At 40.3% G+C, this 21,419-nt stretch overlaps 2 protein-coding genes across 3 annotated transcripts; one reads left to right on the top strand and one right to left on the bottom strand.

Moving 5' to 3' along the window:
• Window positions 1-2,853: 2,853 nt before the first annotated feature.
• Window positions 2,854-11,707, top strand: thoc1 (THO complex 1). Of its 2 annotated transcripts, XM_043264300.1 has the most exons (21): window positions 2,854-2,951; window positions 3,313-3,386; window positions 3,500-3,560; window positions 3,630-3,699; window positions 3,773-3,891; window positions 4,350-4,398; window positions 4,770-4,865; window positions 4,945-5,027; window positions 5,157-5,230; window positions 5,303-5,411; window positions 6,413-6,547; window positions 6,653-6,753; window positions 6,869-6,935; window positions 7,020-7,070; window positions 7,189-7,259; window positions 8,096-8,191; window positions 8,269-8,334; window positions 8,403-8,486; window positions 8,574-8,721; window positions 9,865-9,949; window positions 11,335-11,707. In XM_043264300.1, exons 1-21 carry the CDS (start codon window positions 2,901-2,903, stop codon window positions 11,610-11,612), a joined length of 1,968 nt encoding a protein of 655 aa, XP_043120235.1. In that variant the 5' UTR covers window positions 2,854-2,900; the 3' UTR covers window positions 11,613-11,707. The 2 variants fall into 2 exon arrangements, 1 of the variants encoding a protein (XP_043120235.1); XR_006253160.1 differs by lacking the exon at window positions 11,335-11,707 and having other exon boundaries at window positions 8,574-8,801; window positions 9,865-9,951.
• Window positions 11,708-11,711: 4 nt separating this feature from the next.
• On the bottom strand, window positions 11,712-18,089 carry usp14 (ubiquitin specific peptidase 14 (tRNA-guanine transglycosylase)). Its single transcript, XM_043264309.1, has 16 exons — window positions 17,911-18,089; window positions 16,555-16,700; window positions 16,443-16,475; window positions 15,929-16,033; window positions 15,721-15,824; window positions 15,582-15,640; window positions 15,285-15,415; window positions 15,096-15,176; window positions 14,437-14,519; window positions 13,688-13,802; window positions 13,532-13,597; window positions 13,356-13,448; window positions 13,137-13,268; window positions 12,993-13,053; window positions 12,799-12,906; window positions 11,712-12,514 (listed from the first exon to the last, which is right to left on the bottom strand). Exons 1-16 carry the CDS (start codon window positions 17,924-17,926, stop codon window positions 12,378-12,380), a joined length of 1,470 nt encoding a protein of 489 aa, XP_043120244.1. The 5' UTR covers window positions 17,927-18,089; the 3' UTR covers window positions 11,712-12,377.
• Between the last annotated feature and the right edge of the window lie 3,330 nt (window positions 18,090-21,419).

Here is a 21,419-nt window from a genome sequence, read left to right as displayed (position 1 = left end):
TGATCCCAAAATGTCTTCAGTTACTCATTGTTGCATTTGGTCTGATTCTCCATGCTATGCTTAGCTCGTAATTTTTCGCTGGGTGTGCTTGGCCCCATAATTGATGTTTGCAGCTATATTTAGGGGCCTAGCACCAACGGTTTGATGGCACCTATTGAAATCGTTGGTGTTATTATTATTTTTCTTCTTCCTCCCATATGTCTATGGCAGCTCAAAGAACCGCTTGCGGGAAAGTTAAGTAAGATTTTGCACAGTGATAGAGAACAGTCTCTAACTCAAACTGTGTAACGTCACCACTTGTCCAAAGTTTAAAAATAATTATGCTAATAGCTTTTTAACCATAAGCCAGGAAATGAAAATGACAAAAAGTTAATTGATTTCGTCTTGATAGACAAACCCGTTTTCCTACAACGCTGCTACAAATTTGGTAGCAAAATGCGTCTGAGGCTACATAAAGTGTGACCTCAAGATTATTACATCAAAAAAATAATAATATCAATGCTACGATGTTTTTAACAGCCAACATCCTTCACAGATGGTAAAAAACTGCATACAGGATGTGCAATCCAATACATACCAATCTGTTAACAGACAAAGCAATAGTGATCACGTAATAAAAGCAGTTACTCACACTTGGATTTGGTGTCAGATTCAAAATATTGTAGTCTGCACAGCATTGTCTTTAAGTCATTCAAGTCAATTTCTGAAAACCCCCACGTTCAGCTGTGCCTTGTTAGTAAACAAATCTGCAGGAGCAAAACGTTTTTCTTGTTCAAGAAGCTGAAAATAAGTACTTGACATCCAGGAATATCTAGAATTTGCAACGGAAAGCAATCAGTTACAGTGGCAAGCGAATTGGGAGGAAGCATTACAACTCTATTTCACAAGTATTAAAAAATACAATTACAGTACCAAACTCAGAAGTACTTAATTTAAAAGAAAGCAACGCAGTGACCAGAATGGAACATTGTGAGATCGCAAGAAGTATAAACTGAGAATACAGAGGATGTGATGTTTGCTCAAGTATGTCCAAAACCCGAAGATTTCTGGATTGCAAAAAATCTGAAAAACACTGTGTCTAAGCCTGGTAACTCGATAGTGTTTGTGCATGTTAGTGAGAAGCTTTAGCCCTGGCTGAGATAGCACTGGTTTAGATTGCATACACGCCATTCATACACTGTTTGGTCCTATCTCCGTGGAATTGTCCAAAGCTGCTCGACTAGGTCTGTGAACCATTTCAGAGCGACCAGCAGCACTGTGCGCTTCTCTTCCCCGATGCCGCACAACACTTGGAGGAGCTTTATTGGTGGAAATACGTATTTACTCGCTCTCGGTCAGGGGTGGACAAGCGCATCCACTCCGAGGGTGCATCAGGAAAACGCTGATATGAAGAGGTCCAATTCTGCTCACCTGAATACGTTGCAAATCCTACTCACTGTTTGAGAGTGTAACCTCCATTCTCTCTCTCGCCAGCACGTACGCTCCACAGTTCAAGTGGCCAGGGACACGGACAGCTCAAATATATAGGAGGTGTTGTGCTCATAACAGGAGAGTCATCACCAGCTTCAAGAGGGGGCACAAGCCGGTGCGCATCTGGAGAGCCCTGATGTTCATCTCATCACAATGAGGGCAGTTGGACTTAATGTTTGCGGCCTCTGGAGGCTGATATTGGCTCAAATCTATGGCCATGACCGAGCAAACCGAAGGCTCCCCAATGAATGGAGACCTTTTGTGTGCTGCGTTGACAATACAGACTACACTTTTTGCTCTGAACAAGCCGTAGGCGGGTAACCGACGAAGTTCAGAGCGGCGAATAGTGATCAATAGTTTCAGCACATCTTTCATTGATCCTCTCGTTTGTTTTCAGATCTACTGACTCTGGTGCTGCTTTAAATAATTTGCTGCAGTAAAAGTCTGCACACGCTCAAAGCACGCACGAGCATGTATACCAATATGCATCTTCTCATGTTTATATAAATATGGCAGCAGTGAAAAACTCTTTCCACATACAGTACATGATTGTGTCTTCTTATCTTCAGGACTGAGCTCTAAGAAATGCTTTGCCACACTGATCACCAGTGTTGGGCAGTAACTGGTTTCACGTAATGAAAAGACGTAATTTAATTACAAAATAAATGCAATTGTGATCTGTTACAGTTACTGAGAATTAGATACATTAGAAGTAATAACGTTAAAACTTCAAGATGCTTTTTGAATTACTTTTTTCTTTACTAGGATCTTTTTTTAAGAGGAAACACCTACATTTCTAAGAAGTTTCAATAAAACAATAGAAGCCCAACAGAAACCAAATAGTTAAATTAAATATCATTATGAACTTTTTCCAGTAAAACCATTACTAAATTCCTTTTTGTAGTGTGTTTTGGGCATCAATTAAAACTAATATAATTCCCATTATAACCATTAAATCCATTACATTTTCTATCGTGTTTTTCAGCAGAATTTCTTGAGATAACCTGAGTGCGGGGTAAAAGAGTTTTTTCGTTTTTAAGCAACTGTGTCTTCATTTCAATTTCATTTTCAGCTCATATTCAGCACATCAAATTAATTTAAAGAGAGAAATAGTTGAAAAGACATCTGACTGACATTTAATGTATTTTAGGAACAGTAACATTTCTGCCACGACCTCTGTTGGAGAAATTCATCATTGAATTGTTTAAAGAATTATGATAGGTGACACTTTATTTTGACTGTCTCTTATGAACATTCTGTATAAATAAATAAATAAAAAAAATAATAAATAAATAAAACTAATATTAAAAAAATCATCGTCGTCATTATCGCACAGCGGTCCAGTAGGTGGCGATATAATTCATTTAAACTAACGAAGAAGAAGACGAACCGGAAGTAGAAGGGGTCGGACAGACAAAGCGCGAGGAAAGATGTCTCCTCCGTCTCACTTCGACTTCACTGAAGCCAGAGATAAATTTACGGTAAATTATCATCACAAACATTTAACCAAAAACGTACACGGACTTTTTAAAGAAGGAAGCGTTTTGTTTCTGTCTCTTCCCTGCCTTGTCTCTCCTCCAAAGCAGTATGTAGCGGTAGATCTAATCATGATGTGTGTTATTTAGCAGGCATTTGACCTGTTGGGCTGTATGTTCGTGTAAAGTAGTTTAAAATAGATGATGGTGTTTGTGGAGGACGTAATGTGGCACTGCGATGGTAATACTAAAGAAAAAACGTGATATAAAATGATACACACTCCGGTATTTTATGGCTGGAAAGGCCTACATTTAGTCTTTTTGTCCTAAATATTTTAACCACTAAATGACACTTGTTTTCTCCCAGGCTGCCACTAAAAGTGCTGTGGATACCAGGAACTGTAAACCCCTGACCAACGCTTTCGGTCATCTACCTGGAAAGTAATAACTGCTTTTTTCATCTATTGTTCTTTCATGCTTAACCCGTGATGCTTTTTCACGGCTGTATCCATCGCTGCTGATGTTCTCTGCGATTTTCAATTCATTCTTCGCAGTGAAACCGAGAAGAAAGCCACTCTTGACCAAGCCCTGCGTGGAGTTCTTGAAGAGCAGATAGTGAGTCCACAGCCAAGAAAACTAGCACTTCTGCATACGGGTTGGCTAAGGTTTTGTCTCGTTCTGCAGGTGAAGCAGAAAGTCAACGTTGAAGATTTCCTTTCCCTGATCTACATCAGTATAGACGGCGTGACTGAAGGTACGTGTGAAATAATGTAAAATGCTGAAGTATATAAAAACATCCTTTGCATTGATTTATTGTTTTCCTAAAGGCATCTGCTCTGCTACCACACCCTTTCTTCTTCTGGGGGACGTTCTCGACTGCCTTCCTCTGGACCAGTGTGACAAAATCTTCTCGTTTGTCGAAGAGAATGTGTCTACGTGGAAATCTGTAAGTTTGGACCCATTGGTTTAGTGCTTAGTTCTGTGAACGTGAAGTAGCACAGAAGCAGCATAGGCACCTATTGTAATCGTCTTCTTCCACCAACAAAGTCTATGGCAGCCCATAGAAACTCATGTCGTTTACAGATAGAGGGCAGTTTTGTATATCCGGAATTGCACCGTCTAGTGCCTCCAACAGCTAAAATATAGAAAACCTACACTTTCCATTTCCACCTGAAGCGTTTGGTAAAATCCTGTGTTTTCATTCTCGTCCCAGACAGTTCAGGCAATCTTTACCCAATCAGTTTCATATCGTCAGTGTTTGTTTTTTGTTCTTGTTTTTTGTAGTAAATGCATTTACACCATTTTAGGAATTTCTTTGTTAATAGAATAGAAAATATATATTATATTGATGTTACCGTTAGCCTGGTAATTGCTTTATTATTTATGATCTCTCTTTCTTTCCAGAACACCTTTTACTCTGCCGGAAAAAATTACTTGCTAAGAATGTGCAACGGTGAGTTTCGTGTTTTATTTGTTTATTTGTTTTTGTTGGAGATATATATATATATATATATATATATATATATATATATATATATATATATATATATATATATATATATATATATATATATATATATATATGCATTAAAGTGACATTTAAATTATGTTTAGTTTTTAGAATAAAAATGCATTGCAGCTATTATATATAATAACTGTATAACCTTTCGATGATACATTTGTTTTCTACTGAAATATAACTGTTAAGGCCTAAATCGAATTGTGATTTTTGTCTCGATAAGTATATACCTATTATTCAATTACAGCATTGTTTATTGAGAAAGTGCTCGAGTAGGGTAATGTTAGTACCGTGTTTGTCTGCAGACCTGCTCAGGAGGCTCTCTAAGTCTCAGAACACGGTGTTTTGTGGACGAATCCAGCTGTTTTTAGCACGCCTCTTTCCTTTGTCGGAAAAATCAGGTATACTTTTCTTCCTTTTTTTTTACACTTCTTGTTTCGATGTTGTTTCGTGACTTGGTGCTTTACGCTTGTATTACAGGCCTGAACTTACAGAGTCAATTCAACCTCGATAACGTTACTGTATTCAACAAAAATGAGCAGGATAGCACACTTGGACTGCAGGTAAAGTCATGTCGACAGACGCTGGGTTTGCTTCACTCAGTCCGGTTTTTTTTTATGCATGCAGAAAATGTGAGACGCCTACTGTGGATTTCACGTTTAATGTCAGACATGTTTTATTTTTCCTCCCAGCGCACAGAGGTTAAGGAGGAAGGGATGGAGGTGGAGGAGGGAGAGATGGGTGATGAAGATGCACCTGCTCCCTGGTATTACAAGTTACAAGTCATTGTCTTCCGTTGGCTTTATTTTGGCTGTTAATAAACACTCTTGTTTTGCAGCGCCATTCCTATTGACTACAACTTGTACAGAAAATTCTGGACCCTGCAGGACTATTTCAGAAACCCTGTGCAGTGCTATGACAAGTTCTTATGGATGACCTTCCTTAAGGTAGGCATTTGACCATTCGGTTTTCTGATGGGGCGCGTGATGAAGTGCTCCACAGACATGCATTCACAAACAAACTGCTGTGTAAAATACGTTTGCGTACCCAAAATGGTTGACAGCCGTTAACGCACAATCATCGTTTAGCTCGGCTCGCTCTAATACTTTATAAGATCTCCGTAAATCTAGGCTATGTGCTGCTGATTTGTAACGCAAAAGTCTTGCACTTCATTAACTGGTGCGCTTCACTCAGCAGCTTGCCAAAATAAAAGAAAATATTAGCATTGTATATTTTAAGCCTAAAGTATACTTGGGTTGTTTACATGTATGTTAGTGTGTGTGTACAGTCGAACGCTAGTGATGGGATCGTTTTACAGATTTGGGAAATAAACAAATCCTTGAATTCGAGCCATTTCGTCACTTCCCCAACATATCTAACGTTACTACAACTTACGCAAACGTTGATCGCGCAACAAAGAATACAAAGCTATAATGTTTTGAGAAACAAAAGATTAATTTGTTCACCTAGTCTGACTAGCTCACCTCTTATCTGAAACGTCTTCGGGTTGAGTCGTTCGTCCGTCCGTCACGTGACGACCACATAAGCTTTAACCAATGCAGTGTGATCCGGAAAGAGAATAAATTAGTTCATCTCCTGAGTTTAGGCTACAGGACCTATAGGATATTATGCATGCGCGAGTGAACGAATCGTTCCCTGAGACGAGTCGTTCTTCCCGAGTCATTTAAGATTGGATTTAGCACATGCAAAATACATTTTTGGGCAGCACTTCCCTATTAGTATACAATAGTACCACTCCCACTAGTTCTCTGTTGCAGTAAGCGCAAAGTCGTGCATCTTGACTTTAGTGTGCATGTGAGGAGCTGCAGTATATCTGTGGCCACCTGTGTGAGGAAGAACTGATTCGATTCGGTTGAAAAGGAAAACTGACGTTCTTTGTCCACATTCATGTTGTTTTCATGCGCCCTCAATTGCGTTCTCCTTGCAGTATTCAGATGAGACGCTAGCTGTGTTCAAGAGCTTCAAACTGGATGACATGCAGGCGTCGAAGAGAAAGCTGGAGGAGATGAGGACCGCGGCCGGAGACCACGTCTACTTTGCCAAGTTCCTCACCAGTGAGAAAGTTGGTTCTTCCAGTATCTCTTAATCATCTGCTGAATAAAAGCGTCATTAGTACCCTCCGGCTGTTGACGTGCTAACACAAGGCCAATTCCCCATCTCTCTGCAGTTGATGGACCTCCAGCTGAGTGACAGCAACTTCAGGCGACACATTCTGCTTCAGTATCTCATCCTCTTCCAGTATCTCAAGGGCCAGGTCAAGTTCAAGAGGTCAGGGGAAACGGCTAGCACGTTTAGCATCATTTCAGTCAAAATGAATCGACGGTGAAGTTGGCCTGCTTCTTGTCAGTAAATATTTTACGCGGTTTCTCTCTAACCTTCGCAGTTCCGGCTGTGTTTTGAATGACGATCAGTCTTTGTGGATCGAGGACACGACCAAACTAGTCTATCAGGTTAGTTTTAACCTTATGAATCGCCGATTGGAGGCGTGCATGTGTTAATGATGTCATGTTTGATTACTTTTCCTGCCGTTTAAGCTGCTGAGAGAAACCCCTCCGGATGGTGAGAAGTTTGCGTCCATGGTAGAGGTATGTAGTGTTTGCACACGTGCTACAGGCGCATGGATTGAATACATAATGAAATCGCAGCCTTCTGATCTAAAAGCTTTATCGTTTCGTCCCAATTTATTCGTTATATCTCCGACAGCACATCTTGAACACGGAAGAGAACTGGAACTCTTGGAAAAATGAAGGCTGTCCGAGCTTTGTGAAAGAAAGGTAGTAAATAAAAGCAGCACAAGAACAATTTACACAAAGTGGTATTAAGGCGTTTTGTAAATGTTGACGTCATTTGTTGACTGAAAAAGCATGCACAGTTTAGATGAGGTTGGTGATGTAAACACGTGCTTACTCTCAAGTACACCCAAATGTTTTTTTAAATATATCGTGCTTTATATTAGTTTATGGTGGTAATTCAAATGTTAAATGTGCTTAATATATGTAAATGCATATATTTACATGCAAACCTTTAAAACTTTTAGAGCCAAAATGTGTTTAAGTACAAAAAATTCTCAAAGTGCTTTCTAATAGAGGTGCTGAGGAAATCATTGAATCTGTTGCTGTCGGAACAAACTTTTCAAGAGGTGTTTGCTTCTGATTCTTACGTCTTAAATTGGCAAAACTTGGCAGCGAGCCCCAAATAACATAATGATTTATATTAATAATTATTACGGTAATAAACGGCTTCTCTGCTCTGGAAATGCACCATCCGCCGCTAGTGGAAAGATGCTTGAATTCCACTCTTTAGAAATCTGCATAAGCCTGCGAATAACGTCTTTATAAGAAAAGCTACTGCAGACGATCGTGTTGGGCTACATTCAACCAAACCCAAATGTTTGTTGGAGTCCCAAAATCTGTAGTAATCGGAGGACAAAATATGAAATTTCGCTTATAGGCATGATGGTTATCATATTTAATTCTGCGAAAATCTGCGTATAAGGAAAAACTACTGCAAGTCAAAATGTGCACCGGTACACTTGGGTGAATTGTTAATGTTACACTCCCTGTCCATCTGGCTCTTTATTTAGTTGTGAATAGAGTCTTGTTTCTCTCAGACCAGCAGAGACCAAACCCATCCGTCCCAGCAGAAAGAGACAGGCACCAGAGGACTTTTTGGGCAAGGGACCTGATCGCAAAATCCTCATGGGAAAGTAAGAGGACATCTGATATTTAATATGAGGTCCGATCTTCTTTTCTAGTCTAATCTTGCATCTCTGCTGTTCATCAGCGACGAACTCACGAGGCTCTGGAATCTGAACCCTGACAATATGGAGGCCTGCAAGTCGGACAGCAGGTTTGTGTTTGGAAATATTCACCTTAAAGAGGCGAGAAATGTTGCTTTAATGCACGTCTCTGTTGAAGGGAGTTCATGCCGTCGCTGGAGGACTTCTTCGAGGAAGCTATCGAACAGGCAGATCCATCGAACATGGTGGAGGAAGAATACAAGTACAGAGCTTTGCGAATACGGTCTCAATATTGATCATCACAGTAGACCAGCATTAATCATCAGAGTTGTTTGTCGTGGTCCCTCAGAGTCGTGCGTAACTCAAACTACGGCTGGCGGGCCTTGCGATTGCTCTCCAGGAGGAGTCCTCACTTCTTCCAGCCCACCAACCAGCAGTTCAAGAGTCTGGCGGACTATCTGGAAAACATGGTCATCAAGCTGGCTAAGGAGCTTCCTGTAAGTGGACTTCAGACAACATAGCATTACAGCTAGCACTGGACCAGTACGAGCTAATCAACAAGTACTGGCACTCTTGGGTGCGTGGAAACAGTCCTTCGGTCTTTCGTTGAAAATATCAACTAAAATAACTCAAGCGTGTTTGTTTTTCTGTAATGTATGCGTTCCACAATTATTGGCACCACCTCACTACTCTATAAAAAATAGAGCTCACAAAAGGGCTTGTTTACATTGCGGCGACACTAATTATATTTTAATAATTAGGCCTGTCGTGATCATTTTTGGGGGGCGATATATTGCCCCATAAATAATTACACTAACCGATCTTGTCATGTTAAGAGTGTTTCATGCCACTAAATATATAATCATAACGGCATAATAATGCAAGAAGGCCTGCACACTTTCAATTGACGACAAACATTTAATTCTTAAATATTAAAAATATAAAAATTAAAATATTAAGTTCATGGACATTAAGCATTAAAATATTAGATGCTTTAAAAAAAGGGAATAAATACACAAAACACATATATTTTCTTACAAGTAAAAAAAAAGATATATTGTGCTTTTTTTTTTTTTTTTTTTTTTTTTTTTTTTTTATTGATTATTGCGATAAGCCTGTTAATAATTTAGATTAAAATAATCTAAAGAAGCGTTTCCCGCTGTGAAGGATCTCCATAGATGTTAAAGGCTGATTCACACAGAAGTGCAGACTTTATCAACATGTACATGGTCTAAATGTTTATAGAATTGGTTTTTTATGTACATTAATATTTATGGGAGATTTCCATTGATCTCCCAGTCCTAGTTTCATTGTGAATCTGCTAGAAAAGGCTCTTCATAATGCTTGAATCCTTCGCTGAGCGAGTGTGACCGCGAACCAAAAAACCTTAAAATTTGTACCTGCGCCAATCATTATGTAATATTTTGAAAAACATTTAATTCATTCAGCTTTTTGTGTGTGTAATTTTATTTTAAAGGTTAGCGTTTTTTGTTTGTTTGTTCATATTTACCAAAGGTACCAATATTAATGGAGGGTGATAGGGTTTGATTTAAATGACAAAACTCCCTCAAAAATCCTTCTTGCTATTTTACTCAACGGTGTTAAATCTAAAAACCGAATCTTTCTTTTTCTTTAAACAGAAAGACATTCCTTCTGAGGAGATAAAAACGGGTGAGGAGGATGATGATGAGAACGGAGATAACCTGTTAAAAGACAGCAATGACAGTAAGTTTTGTGGGAGTTTTTTGCAAAGAAAAATTGAAAGTTTCACTGCCTGCAGGATTGTGTTCACGCTGCGTTTCTTGGATTAAAACGGCAGTGCGTTTGCATCAAAGTGAAAAGAAATGACTCCGTAGAGTTGTGCTGCTCGCTTTTTGCTTTTAGTTTTGTTTTGAAAGCGTCCTCACAGAACGTTCATGAATGTAGTCTAAAAGCTCAAGGACAACAGGAGTTAATTTTTTGCTTGAGGCAAGCAGAGAAAATAGGGAAAATGTACAGCAGGCAGCGGCCCAGGCACAGAGAGAGGTAGTCTGTCATGGATTGTAATTATTTTAGGACGTTTTGTTAGAGAGCTAGACAAAACTAGGCTTTTAAACCATTATTTCTCCTGTAGGGCAATGTCTACCAAATTAAAGAAGCTTGATTCTGCTCATATAGTCCTGAAAAGGGAAGATATGGGCTAATTATGATGTTCATGAGTCACATGACTGACTGTAGTACGTCCTGATAAAATTCACAAAACATCCTTTTTTTTTTAATTGGCCGTAATGTGATTTGCTCTGAGTTGGTTCTTCTTTTAAGATCCATAACGCAGATATTTGGGCGTACTCCAGGAACACTGGTTTAAACTTTACTGGCTATGCACGAATAGAGCTGCATTGACACTCAAAACTGAATTTTTAATTCACGCAGCAAATGAATCTCAAGGAAAACCAGTCTAGTAATTTTGGCCAAATGCCAATGCACGGCCTGAAATTGGTCGATGCTCAAGAATTCCTTTACTACTTGCCAGGATGGCTTACAGTGACGTGAAATGGATCTAATCTTCAAAACTGGCCAAAAATGAGTCGTTTTTATTTGTTAGTTCTAAGAATTCAAATTTTCATTAAAAAAACGTATGCTTTTAAATCAGAACTTGCATTACCGCAGTAGTCTACGTTTGAAGTCGATCAAAACTTATTGAAATTGTATTAACCTAAATGCGTTGTCTTTGGACAACTTTGATTAAACTCTTATGCACTTTTAAATGTAGGCTGGTGCTCGGGATATTCAGATTTTACCACGTTCTGTCTCTTTATAACATGGGTTTATGTATAGTTACAATTGCTCTTGTTCCTTGACCTCTAAAAACAGTTAATTAGCAAAAATGGATAGCTGTTTTTAACCATTTCAAAGTAATTTTTTTTGTTCCAATGATTAATTGAAAACACAATAAAAACCCTTGATATTAAGAACGATGTGGTTTGCTTCATCACCATTCGGACAGAGGCTTCTTTCAGCAGGGGTTTGTGATTATGACCGTTATCTAGGGTGAGGTCCGTGATGGACGCCTATATTGTCGTAGTTAGCATAAGAGCATCAAAGCTCAATTGTTGACTGTCCTTTCTCAGGTCCCAGCATCCAGAGCAAGGCCGTGACCAACAGTCAGATGGATGAGATCGCTGCCAAGCTTGGGTCCCAGTGGAAGACGCTGGCGGACCACCTGGACATGAGCGAGAAGGAGATCCGCGTGATCGAGTCGGACAGCGAGGACCCAGAACTGCAGGCCAAGATGCTGCTGGTGGCCTGGCAGGACCGAGAAGGCCCTCAAGCCACGATGGAGAGCCTGGTCACGGCTCTGAACTCTGCTGGTTTCAGTAACGTCACAGAAGGCCTCAGCGAAACATAACGGCAGCGTTTTCTTGTTTTAAACTTTGACTGTACTTCAACGAAATGCATTCTTTACATTTTTTTTTTTGGAAATAAAAGTTCATTTGAAATGGATCCATTAGCTGTTAATGGCATGTTTATTTCACCTTTTATGAAAAGCCAGTAGTCAATAACTTATTACAGAGCTCAAGTTCTCTCACTTTGTATTTGAGTATTTAAGGACAGATGAGTTTACAGTGGCATTTGTTGCATGGTAGCTAAAGACAGAAGCAGTAATTGAGCATAAAGACATCCTCTCAAAGTGCTTTGATATGAAATCCACCTCTAAGTTTCAATCCACACACACACACAACATATCCTTATAAACAAACTGCATTTCTTTTGGTGAGATCCCAGTATCATACAACGGTTCTTGATGTATTTAAGTCTGAAACTTGTGGCCAAGAACATCTTTATATACCAAGTCACTACTTCTCTCACAGGAGGATACCGTCTATTGAACATGAACACCTTTTCACAGGCTTAAAAAAAACAAATCAATGCATATAGAAAACATTTATAAAACCATTGCTCCAAATCCAAACAAGGATCACGTCCAGCAATCAATCATCCAAAAAAGGAAAAAGAAAAAAAACACCCTTAAACATGCCACTTGTGTGTTGATGCATGAAGAGTTCAGGAAATATTAAGGTCATGTTTTTTTAAAGACACCAAAATTTATTTGCACATCTATACAGACAGTGCTCTGAAATGGCAATTATGGTTTAAGTTCCCTCTGAACCAGTTACTCCAGTATCTCCAGACGTCGAGGGCCGTACAGAAGCACGTATGCTATATGCCAATCGCCACCACCAGACAGCTTCAAGATGTCCTCAGGGGTCACGATGCTGACCTTATCGTCGTCGAATTTCACCCATTCATCTGTTCAGAGGGGAAAAGTTAGGTTTCTTTGATTACAATTACATTTTTCCAGACAAAATGGTGCACAAGTCGGTACCCTTCAGAGATGCACCTCATTTAACATCTCAACTGATTGGAATCATCTGGAATACTCTCAAGCATGCAAACCAGATGCATTTCCAGCAACAAAGGCAAAAAGTCTATGCATTTTACGAATGATTAGTGAAATAAAGTGATCTGCTCTTATTGAATGCATGAGGTCCGTGAACATGGCTATAGCGTTTAAAAGACAGACAATACTTGACCTTCTTTCCTTTTAACCCAGGCGACGTAGTGTCCAGATGAACTGGATCGCCCCTGATGCGTCAGAACCGCTTGCAGGTCGTAGTAACCGCTGTTGTTGGAGCCCAAATCTACAGAGAAGAACAAGTTCTCCGCTTTAAAAAAAAAAAACCTACCAGCAGAGTGAGATTCCAGAAGCGTGCTGAAAGAAGCTTACCTTCAGAAAAACAGAAAGGTTCGTATTTTGTTTCCTTTGGAGCGCCAACCTTTTGACTCTCCTGTTAAGAAATAAAATGGAGGTCAGTTATTAAAGGCAGCTTTTGCAAATGCGTGAAGCGTTCCGTAGGACTCAGGCACTTGCTTTCGGCTGCTGCTGCATCTCCAGCTTCTTGTCTTCAACCTCCTTAAACTTCGACCTCACAGCAACCATCTTCTCCTGCAGCTCAGCAGTGCACAGCTCATAGACGTCCAGCATAAGAGGAAATTTGACATCCTAAATACAGCAAAATAAAAAAAACGCACAAAATCAATAGACGGTCGATACTTTATATGCTGACTCAGCCCAGAGCAGATGACCTACCTTCAGGACTTTGGCATTCACTGACTCTTTTTCTTTGTAGAAGAACCGGACCATCTGCACCGTGAGGTATGCCGGGAGACGGCTGATTTTGGACTTAAATGCAGAAACAAATTCATTTAGTTGTTGCACAGAGGGGGAAACTGCAAAGATGGCAGAAGTCAGAAGATGAAGCGTACCGATTTGATATAGAGCGCATTTCTTTGTAAGGATGGAGACAGCTTTGTGATGTCCTCCTGTAGCCTCTAGATGTTACAAGGAAAAAGTCAAGATTAAGAGGAGCTGTGAGGGCTGGTGATACTTCCGTAAGGGTTTGTATGGGACGTCCCACTCACCAATCGGAGTCCGGTGGCGAGATATTTGACTTCCTGATTGATGAAGCAGCTGAGCTGCAGCTGGCTCTCTGTGCCTTTAGTTGGTTCCTCATCCTCTGACTCGGTACACTTCATACTGGACACAAGCAGGTTAAGGAACTTCAAATATTACGCGTTCATATGCATGTTTGGTTGGTGGTCTCTAGGAGCAGTAAAAGCCATTTACACTCGAGCTGTGGATGAACAGTGTTCGTGTATAAAAGAAAAAACACTCACTTTTTGATTAATACACCTTACTTCCTGTGCATGCAAAATTATGGATTACGAATGTTTTAGGTTCATATAATTGTATTATAATATGCATCTAATTTTACCTTATTTGCTCAAGGACTCTCAAAATGATTCAATGATTAATTTTTCCAAACCCCTCCGGTGATTGGTCGATTTCACAGTGTTTGTGAGTTTTAAAAGCATCAGTGGCAAAGAATGAATCTGCATTTTCATTCAGACCAACGAAAAAGACCAACAATGGGCGGCAATATGCTATATGCTAACGCTTCATGTTGACAACAGTTTTAAAATAACTTTATACATGGTGCGCATTTTCTTTCTCTTTAAATTTACTGTGTTACTCAATAACAGGGGTACTTTAACAGGTAAATGTTGAAGTAAACAAGCCGTGCCTCTTATTAAACTGTAAACAGCCACAGCACACTGAAGCACTACCTGAAAGAGCACATGCTAGTATAGAGGAGCACAACGAAGGATACGTCGTTTCAAATTCAACACCAAAATACTGATCGATGAAATTCTTCTTTTTTGAGGCAGCAGCAGCTCCACTGTCGCTGTCAGTCTGTCAATTGACCAAAAACATGTAGATAGAACAAAATTACGACTAATATTATTTAAAACAAATTCTATACTCCAGAAAAATGACAAAGTAGTGTTTTGGGGTTTTTTTACATTAAATTCTCAGCGTGAATACACGATATGTGTGACCTGTGCTGGCAAAATGAGTCAGAATTTGAGAGTGCAGTATAATAAAAGGTACATTACTGTGCATTTCTCATGAAAATACACAAATAAAAATTGCATGTGCAACATTTTTGATCCCTGCATTACAGTAGTTACTAATATAGATCTGTTTCAATGTTATAAATGCGTTTAAAAGAAGGAATCACTCACTGCTCTTGAACAAACTACTTTATTTGTTCTTATTTTTAATAAAGATCAAAGAATAGTTATATTGAGAAATTATTATAAAAAATTTAGAGGGAAACAACTCTTTTAATCGTCTGTAGCTCAGTCATTTTCTGTCAAATTCCACCAAGTCTTTTATTGATTATTTTAACGAAGGATGTGAAAATAAAAATCATTCACTTTTGACCCGTTTTGCCAGGACGGGTCCCACGAAACCGATTAAGCTCACCTCCAGTGGGGTTTCTGATTCTTGAGGTTCTAATTTCTGCTGAAGGACCCGCATCATCTGAACCCAGCACTCATTGGCATCCTGGGTAAAAAAAAAACAACACATCTTATAACTTTCCGTTGTAACAGATAACAATCTGATTAAACGCATTCCCATGAAAGTCTGCGATCGAAGATATCATCTCCTGACCTGCTGGAGATACTGGCCCTGGTCTCCTTTTTCGGCGAACTGTGGGAAGGCCATGTGCAGGAACTGCAGCAGGATGATGGGTGGAATGCTTGAGGCGGTCTTATCCATGGACTCGTACAAATCGCGCAGAGCTAAGTGAGGAATTCACCCGATGGTCAAACAAGCGCTGCGTGCCGTCCACAAAAACTTGAGGATTCAGCACCACCACCCAGCTTAACCCCCTCCTAATCGTTTATCCTCAAACGTTGATAAAAAGTGGAAAATGTTGCAACCTCCAGACTAACGAGAGGTCCTCACCTGCTGTGATGTACTGGGAAGGTGCATTAGCTCCAGAAGACCGCAAGGCACCGGAGTACCTACAGATGGAGGAAAATGATGCATTACGCAAAATAACATAGTCTCTGAAGCCGATATGAGAGGCATGACTCAGCCGTACCTCCTGAGAGAGTCTTTGAGCTCGGGCACAGAGCGTAGACACTGCACCGTTGCATTCATGTAACACGTGTTGCCCAGATTTGTCAATCCACACGGCAACTCCATCTGAACATGAGAGCACACAAACAAGTTCACAGCCGTCCAAACCCGTCTCTGATCAAATATGGAAGCGGCGGATCCGATCCGAACGCCGTTGGCTGAAAACCCACCGCTGACGCAAGCTGCTCCTCCGTCATGTCCTCCACGAACATGGGTCGCACTACAGGCTCCTCGGGCAGGGCGTCAGCAGAGCCCATCATCAGAAGAGTCATCCCCTACATGAATCAAAACACCCGGTTACCTCAAGAAAACTCACGTTCAGCGAGTGATAGCACGTGCGACACGCGGTTAACTGTTAGAGCGATGCATAGCTCAAGCATGAAAAACTCTGAAAGGGCGCAGTCCGACGGGTCCAACTCATAATGACATCATTTGCACATGGAGCTGCTGATTGGCTCCTTTTTGCATCGGCAGCCAATGAGCTCGCTGCTCAATATTCGAATACTCGGCTAGTGCTCGCTTTAGAAGTTGCAAGCGCTTCAGAAACCCTCCACCTCCCCCAGCTCCGCCTGTATAGATCTGCTACAGGCCGATTTCATGCACGTTACGCATTGAGGTTATTTCATGCTCGTAGCAACGAAACTTACATTTCTGATTGTTCTACAAAATAGAAGACATACTTACGTTTTTCAACTTGATGTTGCCCCATTCGTCATCCTGGTGAACAAAAGTACAACATGTCAGACACCTGCGATAACCGATTGTTACGCTCTCGACTGCGGTGCTCGTCCAGTACCTTCAGCGTTCCTCCTTTCACCATGACTTTCTGTCTCTCCGGCTGAACCCCCGTTAGAGCAAAAAGCTGGGCTTTGAACACCATGGGCGGCTCCTCCGTATTCAGCTCGACCGCGTCAAACTTCTCCTTCCCCCATTTCACATTCACTATCAGATTCAGGGACACAGCGAAATCATTCAGTGGCGCGTATCTGCACGTTCGGAAAGAAATCTGCATAGGTTCATTAAACCATCCCCGTCTCCACAGGGCAGGATTCAGTGGACCCATTTCACCAACAGTAATTTAAACAAATCAACACAGTTATTAATTATTAACTCGTGATGGCCATAAACAAACTACTTGACACTGCTGAGAGGTTGAAGACGTGAAGAAGCCATGAAAAATTAGCTGTAATCAATCACCTCCTTTGGAAGTTGTGGAAAGCTATCTTATTTTCTATTGGAATTTGACTCTCGTTCACTATGATACCAGTTCACCAGTCCCTGACGAATCTTGCATCTGAAAACAATGAAATACTGAAAAACGTGTGAGGTCTGAAAAGGCCTGCTATTCCACTCGCCTTCGCGACTTAATAAAGTGTTTTATTTGCACTTGGGAAACAGATATTCCTGGCATAACTGCTTAAAAGCATCATTTATGCGTCGTCTCGGGTTGTACTGGAGGGTCAGCAAAAACTAACCAGCCAGAAAGCAAAGAAAAGCACTAACACTAATAAATAGTGACAGCTTTGGAAGAACTGTTCCTTTAAATTTTGATTGAAATCGCATTAACACAACTGGCCCGTGTAGTCCACACAAAAGACAAGCTGACCACACGAGAAAGTCACTACGGTCTACAAAAACGGCTGGCAGGAATAAATATGGCTATAAACACGCGCATTAAATACATTAAATGAACTGGTAAATGTTGTATGTAGTACGCTATAGACACCACAAGGCATGATGCATCAAATTTAAAAGCTGGTCTATGCTCAATTCTGCATAAACGTAGGAGTAAAGTCTGTATGTTCACTAACACTGTCTGTTGATTTTAAAGTGCTATAAGTTTTAAATGCGTTTTAATAAAGTGAGAGCCGCCTAGCCGGCATGATAACACATGCCGCGTCAGGTCCTAGCTTTATATTTCACACCACAAACAGCCATATAAAACAAAATAAACACCTCCTAAATAAAGGCACGCCGGAACGCTTGCTATGAGATTTCTGCTTCTTGCTTAGCTTTCCCCCCGTTTTAAACCAGAAACTATCACTTGAGGCCTGAAGCTAATGTCTAATGCTAACTGCGCTGCCTCCTCTCAAGCGTCTCTTATCGTTCGTAGACTAACTGCGGTTTATGTAGAGGCGCGCCGTGAACAGACCTGTAAACACGGGCATCTTTCCGTTCACTTGTCCTTTATTCAGCTCAACTCCGAAAGCCGGGTTTAAGTCGGGGTGCGGAAGATTTGAGTGTCTTCTAACTTCATTCAAACAGCAGCCCACAATGACGCTGCAACTGCATGATGACTGGATCGACGAGCTCGGCGAGCGACTACCGTGGTCTTAATGCGAAATCACTGTGACGGAGGTTCGGCTTATGAATATTAATGAGGTTGGGGCGGAAGCGATGCCGTAAGATTCGCAAAAACCAATTAAAAGTTGTAAAAGTCTGTATATGCTTTAATATTTGATATACATTTATATGTACAGCCACTCTAGCGTGGAATTGGTGTTGTAATATATAATATTTGTAATATGTGTCATAATTTGTCATATACAGTTGATCTTGCTAATATAAATAAACAAAGAAATAACAAAGGCCTTGCAAATAAATATTAAAAAACAATTAATCCCATTAAATATGCTGCATATGCCCCTTAATTTAGAGTCAATCAATGTCGAGCTATAACTTAATCGCCTCATAAACTTCTGCAGTAATTCTACGGTAATATTGCGGTCACATCAAGAACTGAGGATAATAATAATATGTGAACACCCTCTTTAACTGATATTTACCTCAGGAAAGTTAGTTAGCTAGAATGAACTCTATAGAGAAACATGTTTATATGCACTATAGACCTACAAGTTTGTGTTAACTTAATAACTAGCATATTTTTAAATCTTATTTTTCTAAAACTTTCATTGGGGAAAAAAACGTCTTATGTCATAGCGACTCACTCTGGAAGACTTAAGCTTCTGTAAAGTCTCTTAAATAGTGACATTTTTTGGCTCATGAAGCTTTATGTGCCATTCAAATGTTTTGTTTGAGTGATTGTCTGAAAATATAGCCTAGCAATTGAATATATTCAGTATTATAGTAATGTACTGTAACTGGGCATACTGCTAAAGGTTAACTAAATCGTTAAAACATTTATGCATGTTTTTATGTATGTATTGTATTCACTGTACCGCTCACAACATTAGTTTCCGTTCCAATTTTGTTTCTTAACATGCAAATATTTAAAAATAAATTGATATTGAAGCAAATCAAGACCTTGAGGAACAGAATCTAATTTGTGGTCAGTCCTTTGGCTAAATTCTAACTGACTCCACTCTAACGCTCCCCAGGAGACTGTAGCACCTGCAAAGGCACCCTTTTTCAAGTTGTAGTCATCCTTTCCCTCCGACAGAGCCAAAACCGCTTACTCACACTTCACTCTCTCAGGCTACAGTCGTCTGCCGGACCGGAGGCCCCTTCTTTTCCTGTTGCTCCTCTTTTGTTGACGAAATCAGACGGGTGTTTGACCGTCCACTCAAAGGAGCTTTTGTCCATCCAGCAAGGCGGACGTAGAGTAGCGGAGGAGTTCGCCACAACAGCGAGTGGCTAGGATACAGATGGGCTTGCATGGTCTTGCATTGGTCATATGGAGGATGAGCTTGCCACCAAAGACATAGTCACACGTTCTTCATAGACGGGGTCATCTGAGATGGAATCCATGAGGTTATCATCCCAACACCTGTTCACCCAGTGGTTCAAATCTAAGTATTCCCTTCCTTCTTCCCTGGCTATGGGTGACTTTTGGGCCATGGAGAGATACCCATGTAGTCCTTGATTACCTTGGGTTCTGACCTGTCATGCTGCTGTTTTCAGAGTTCCCCAGACATGACTCCAGAACCTCAAGAACCTTTGGACCTCTCAAGGCTGTATCTTTTTCCTCGTTAGCGGACAGCTAAATCTTGTAATTCCTTGCTGTAGGACTCACCTCCACCTCTCCTGGTGATCAAGAGTTTTTTGGGGGTTTTTTTACAGGCAAGAAAGCCATTTATTCATTGCAGAGAACTCAACAAAGTTCACCGTCCAGAGAGTTACCCCTTACCTTGCTTCCAAACAGCCTTTATCTTCATACGACTTGAAAAAGACCCTACATGGTGAGCAGACTCCCACAAATTGGCCCAGTGGCCAATTTTTTAGGACTGAAATGATGAAGGTTGTAAAGAGATCAGTGTTTGGAAAAAAGCTTCATGACAGCGAAGAGCATTCCAACAATCCAGTAAACGTCTCCACTCTTTGGTAAAAAGGTCAAGTCCTGCACTCAGAATATGCGTTGCTTACATTTGAGCTGTCCAATGTCCACCGACCATCTTCCTTAGACATAATAAATCAGTTTGTCTTTGAACCAGCTGTTTCTATCTTTGAAAGCCGTTTCTGACGATCGGTTTCTGGCTCACGCAAAGGCCTCCAAACAGGGCTCTTCCGGTTTCTGTCGACACTTTATTCGAAACGGCAAGCCTCTGTGACAGCCATCATCTCCACCGAGTCTCAGTCTGCAGTGGAGGTAATGCGTCTCATGTGGGTTCTCACCCAAACATCCCCTTCAGGATAAAAAATAGCATCCGTGTGCTTATTATTATCTACGTTGGTCCCCTGAGTGGATCTCAAGTGGATCTCAAACCCGGGTGACCAATAAGCCAATTTTCCCAGTTATCATCTCCACTCCGGCTCTCTTCTTTGGATTGTTTCTCTAAATAGTTCATAACTCAGCAACCCAGCCTTATGGTATTTAATTTCATTAAGGCTTATCTCTTAAAACTCTAGTGGTTATATATTTATATCTTGCCAGAACATTGCAAGGAGGTTTGTTTCGAGAAAACCTAAAGGGAACCTACTCCTCCCTTTGTTTCACTCGAATATACTCTATCTCTATCTAATCAGCCATTTATTAGTGCTTATATTACACATTTTAAAGCGTACAATATGCAATACAGTCTCCATGCTTACAGCGTCCCAGACACTAATATTTTAACAATATTTAAAAAGAATAATCACTGTCCATCTGCGATTTTTGGAATTTTGTTCTGTGCTTTTAAAATATTTTGTTTTAAAATATCATTCATTCCTGCGATTTTAAAGCTAAGTATTTAGCGTAATTACTCCAGCCACACGATCCTTCAGAAATCATTCTAATTTTCTGATTCGCTTTAAAAAATACAGGTTCTTTGATGAGCACAAATAGTGAAGAAGAACAAAATTGGTAAAAAATGGTATTGTGCATAACAAAAGTTTTCGTTATGTTCGTCAAAGAATCGTGACATAAATCTATTTATTGATAATATCCGAATTATAATAATATACGATACAGCAGATCAACATATTGATTTCTGAAGGGTCGTGCGACACTGAAGACTGGGGTAATGATGCTGGAAATGCAGCTTTGATCGCAGCAATTAATAACTTGTTTAAATATATTCAGACACAAAGCAGTTCTTTTAAATAGTGAGATTCGAGCGTGGCGAGCAGAATATCGTTGTTCGAAAACATAAAAAAAACTGTTGAAAAACGGATATCGTTATTACTGAAACGCGAGAGAGAGAGAGAGAGAGAGAGAGAGAGAGAGAGAGAGAGAGAGAGAGAGAGAGAGCTGCGCATGCGCAGTTGAAGCGGTTTCGAAGT

This window comes from Puntigrus tetrazona, chromosome 2, assembly GCF_018831695.1.
Source record: "Puntigrus tetrazona isolate hp1 chromosome 2, ASM1883169v1, whole genome shotgun sequence".
NCBI classification, from domain to species: Eukaryota; Metazoa; Chordata; class Actinopteri; order Cypriniformes; family Cyprinidae; genus Puntigrus; species Puntigrus tetrazona.
The sequence above is the reverse complement of the archived record's forward strand: the minus strand, read 5'-3'. Positions and strand labels throughout refer to the sequence as shown.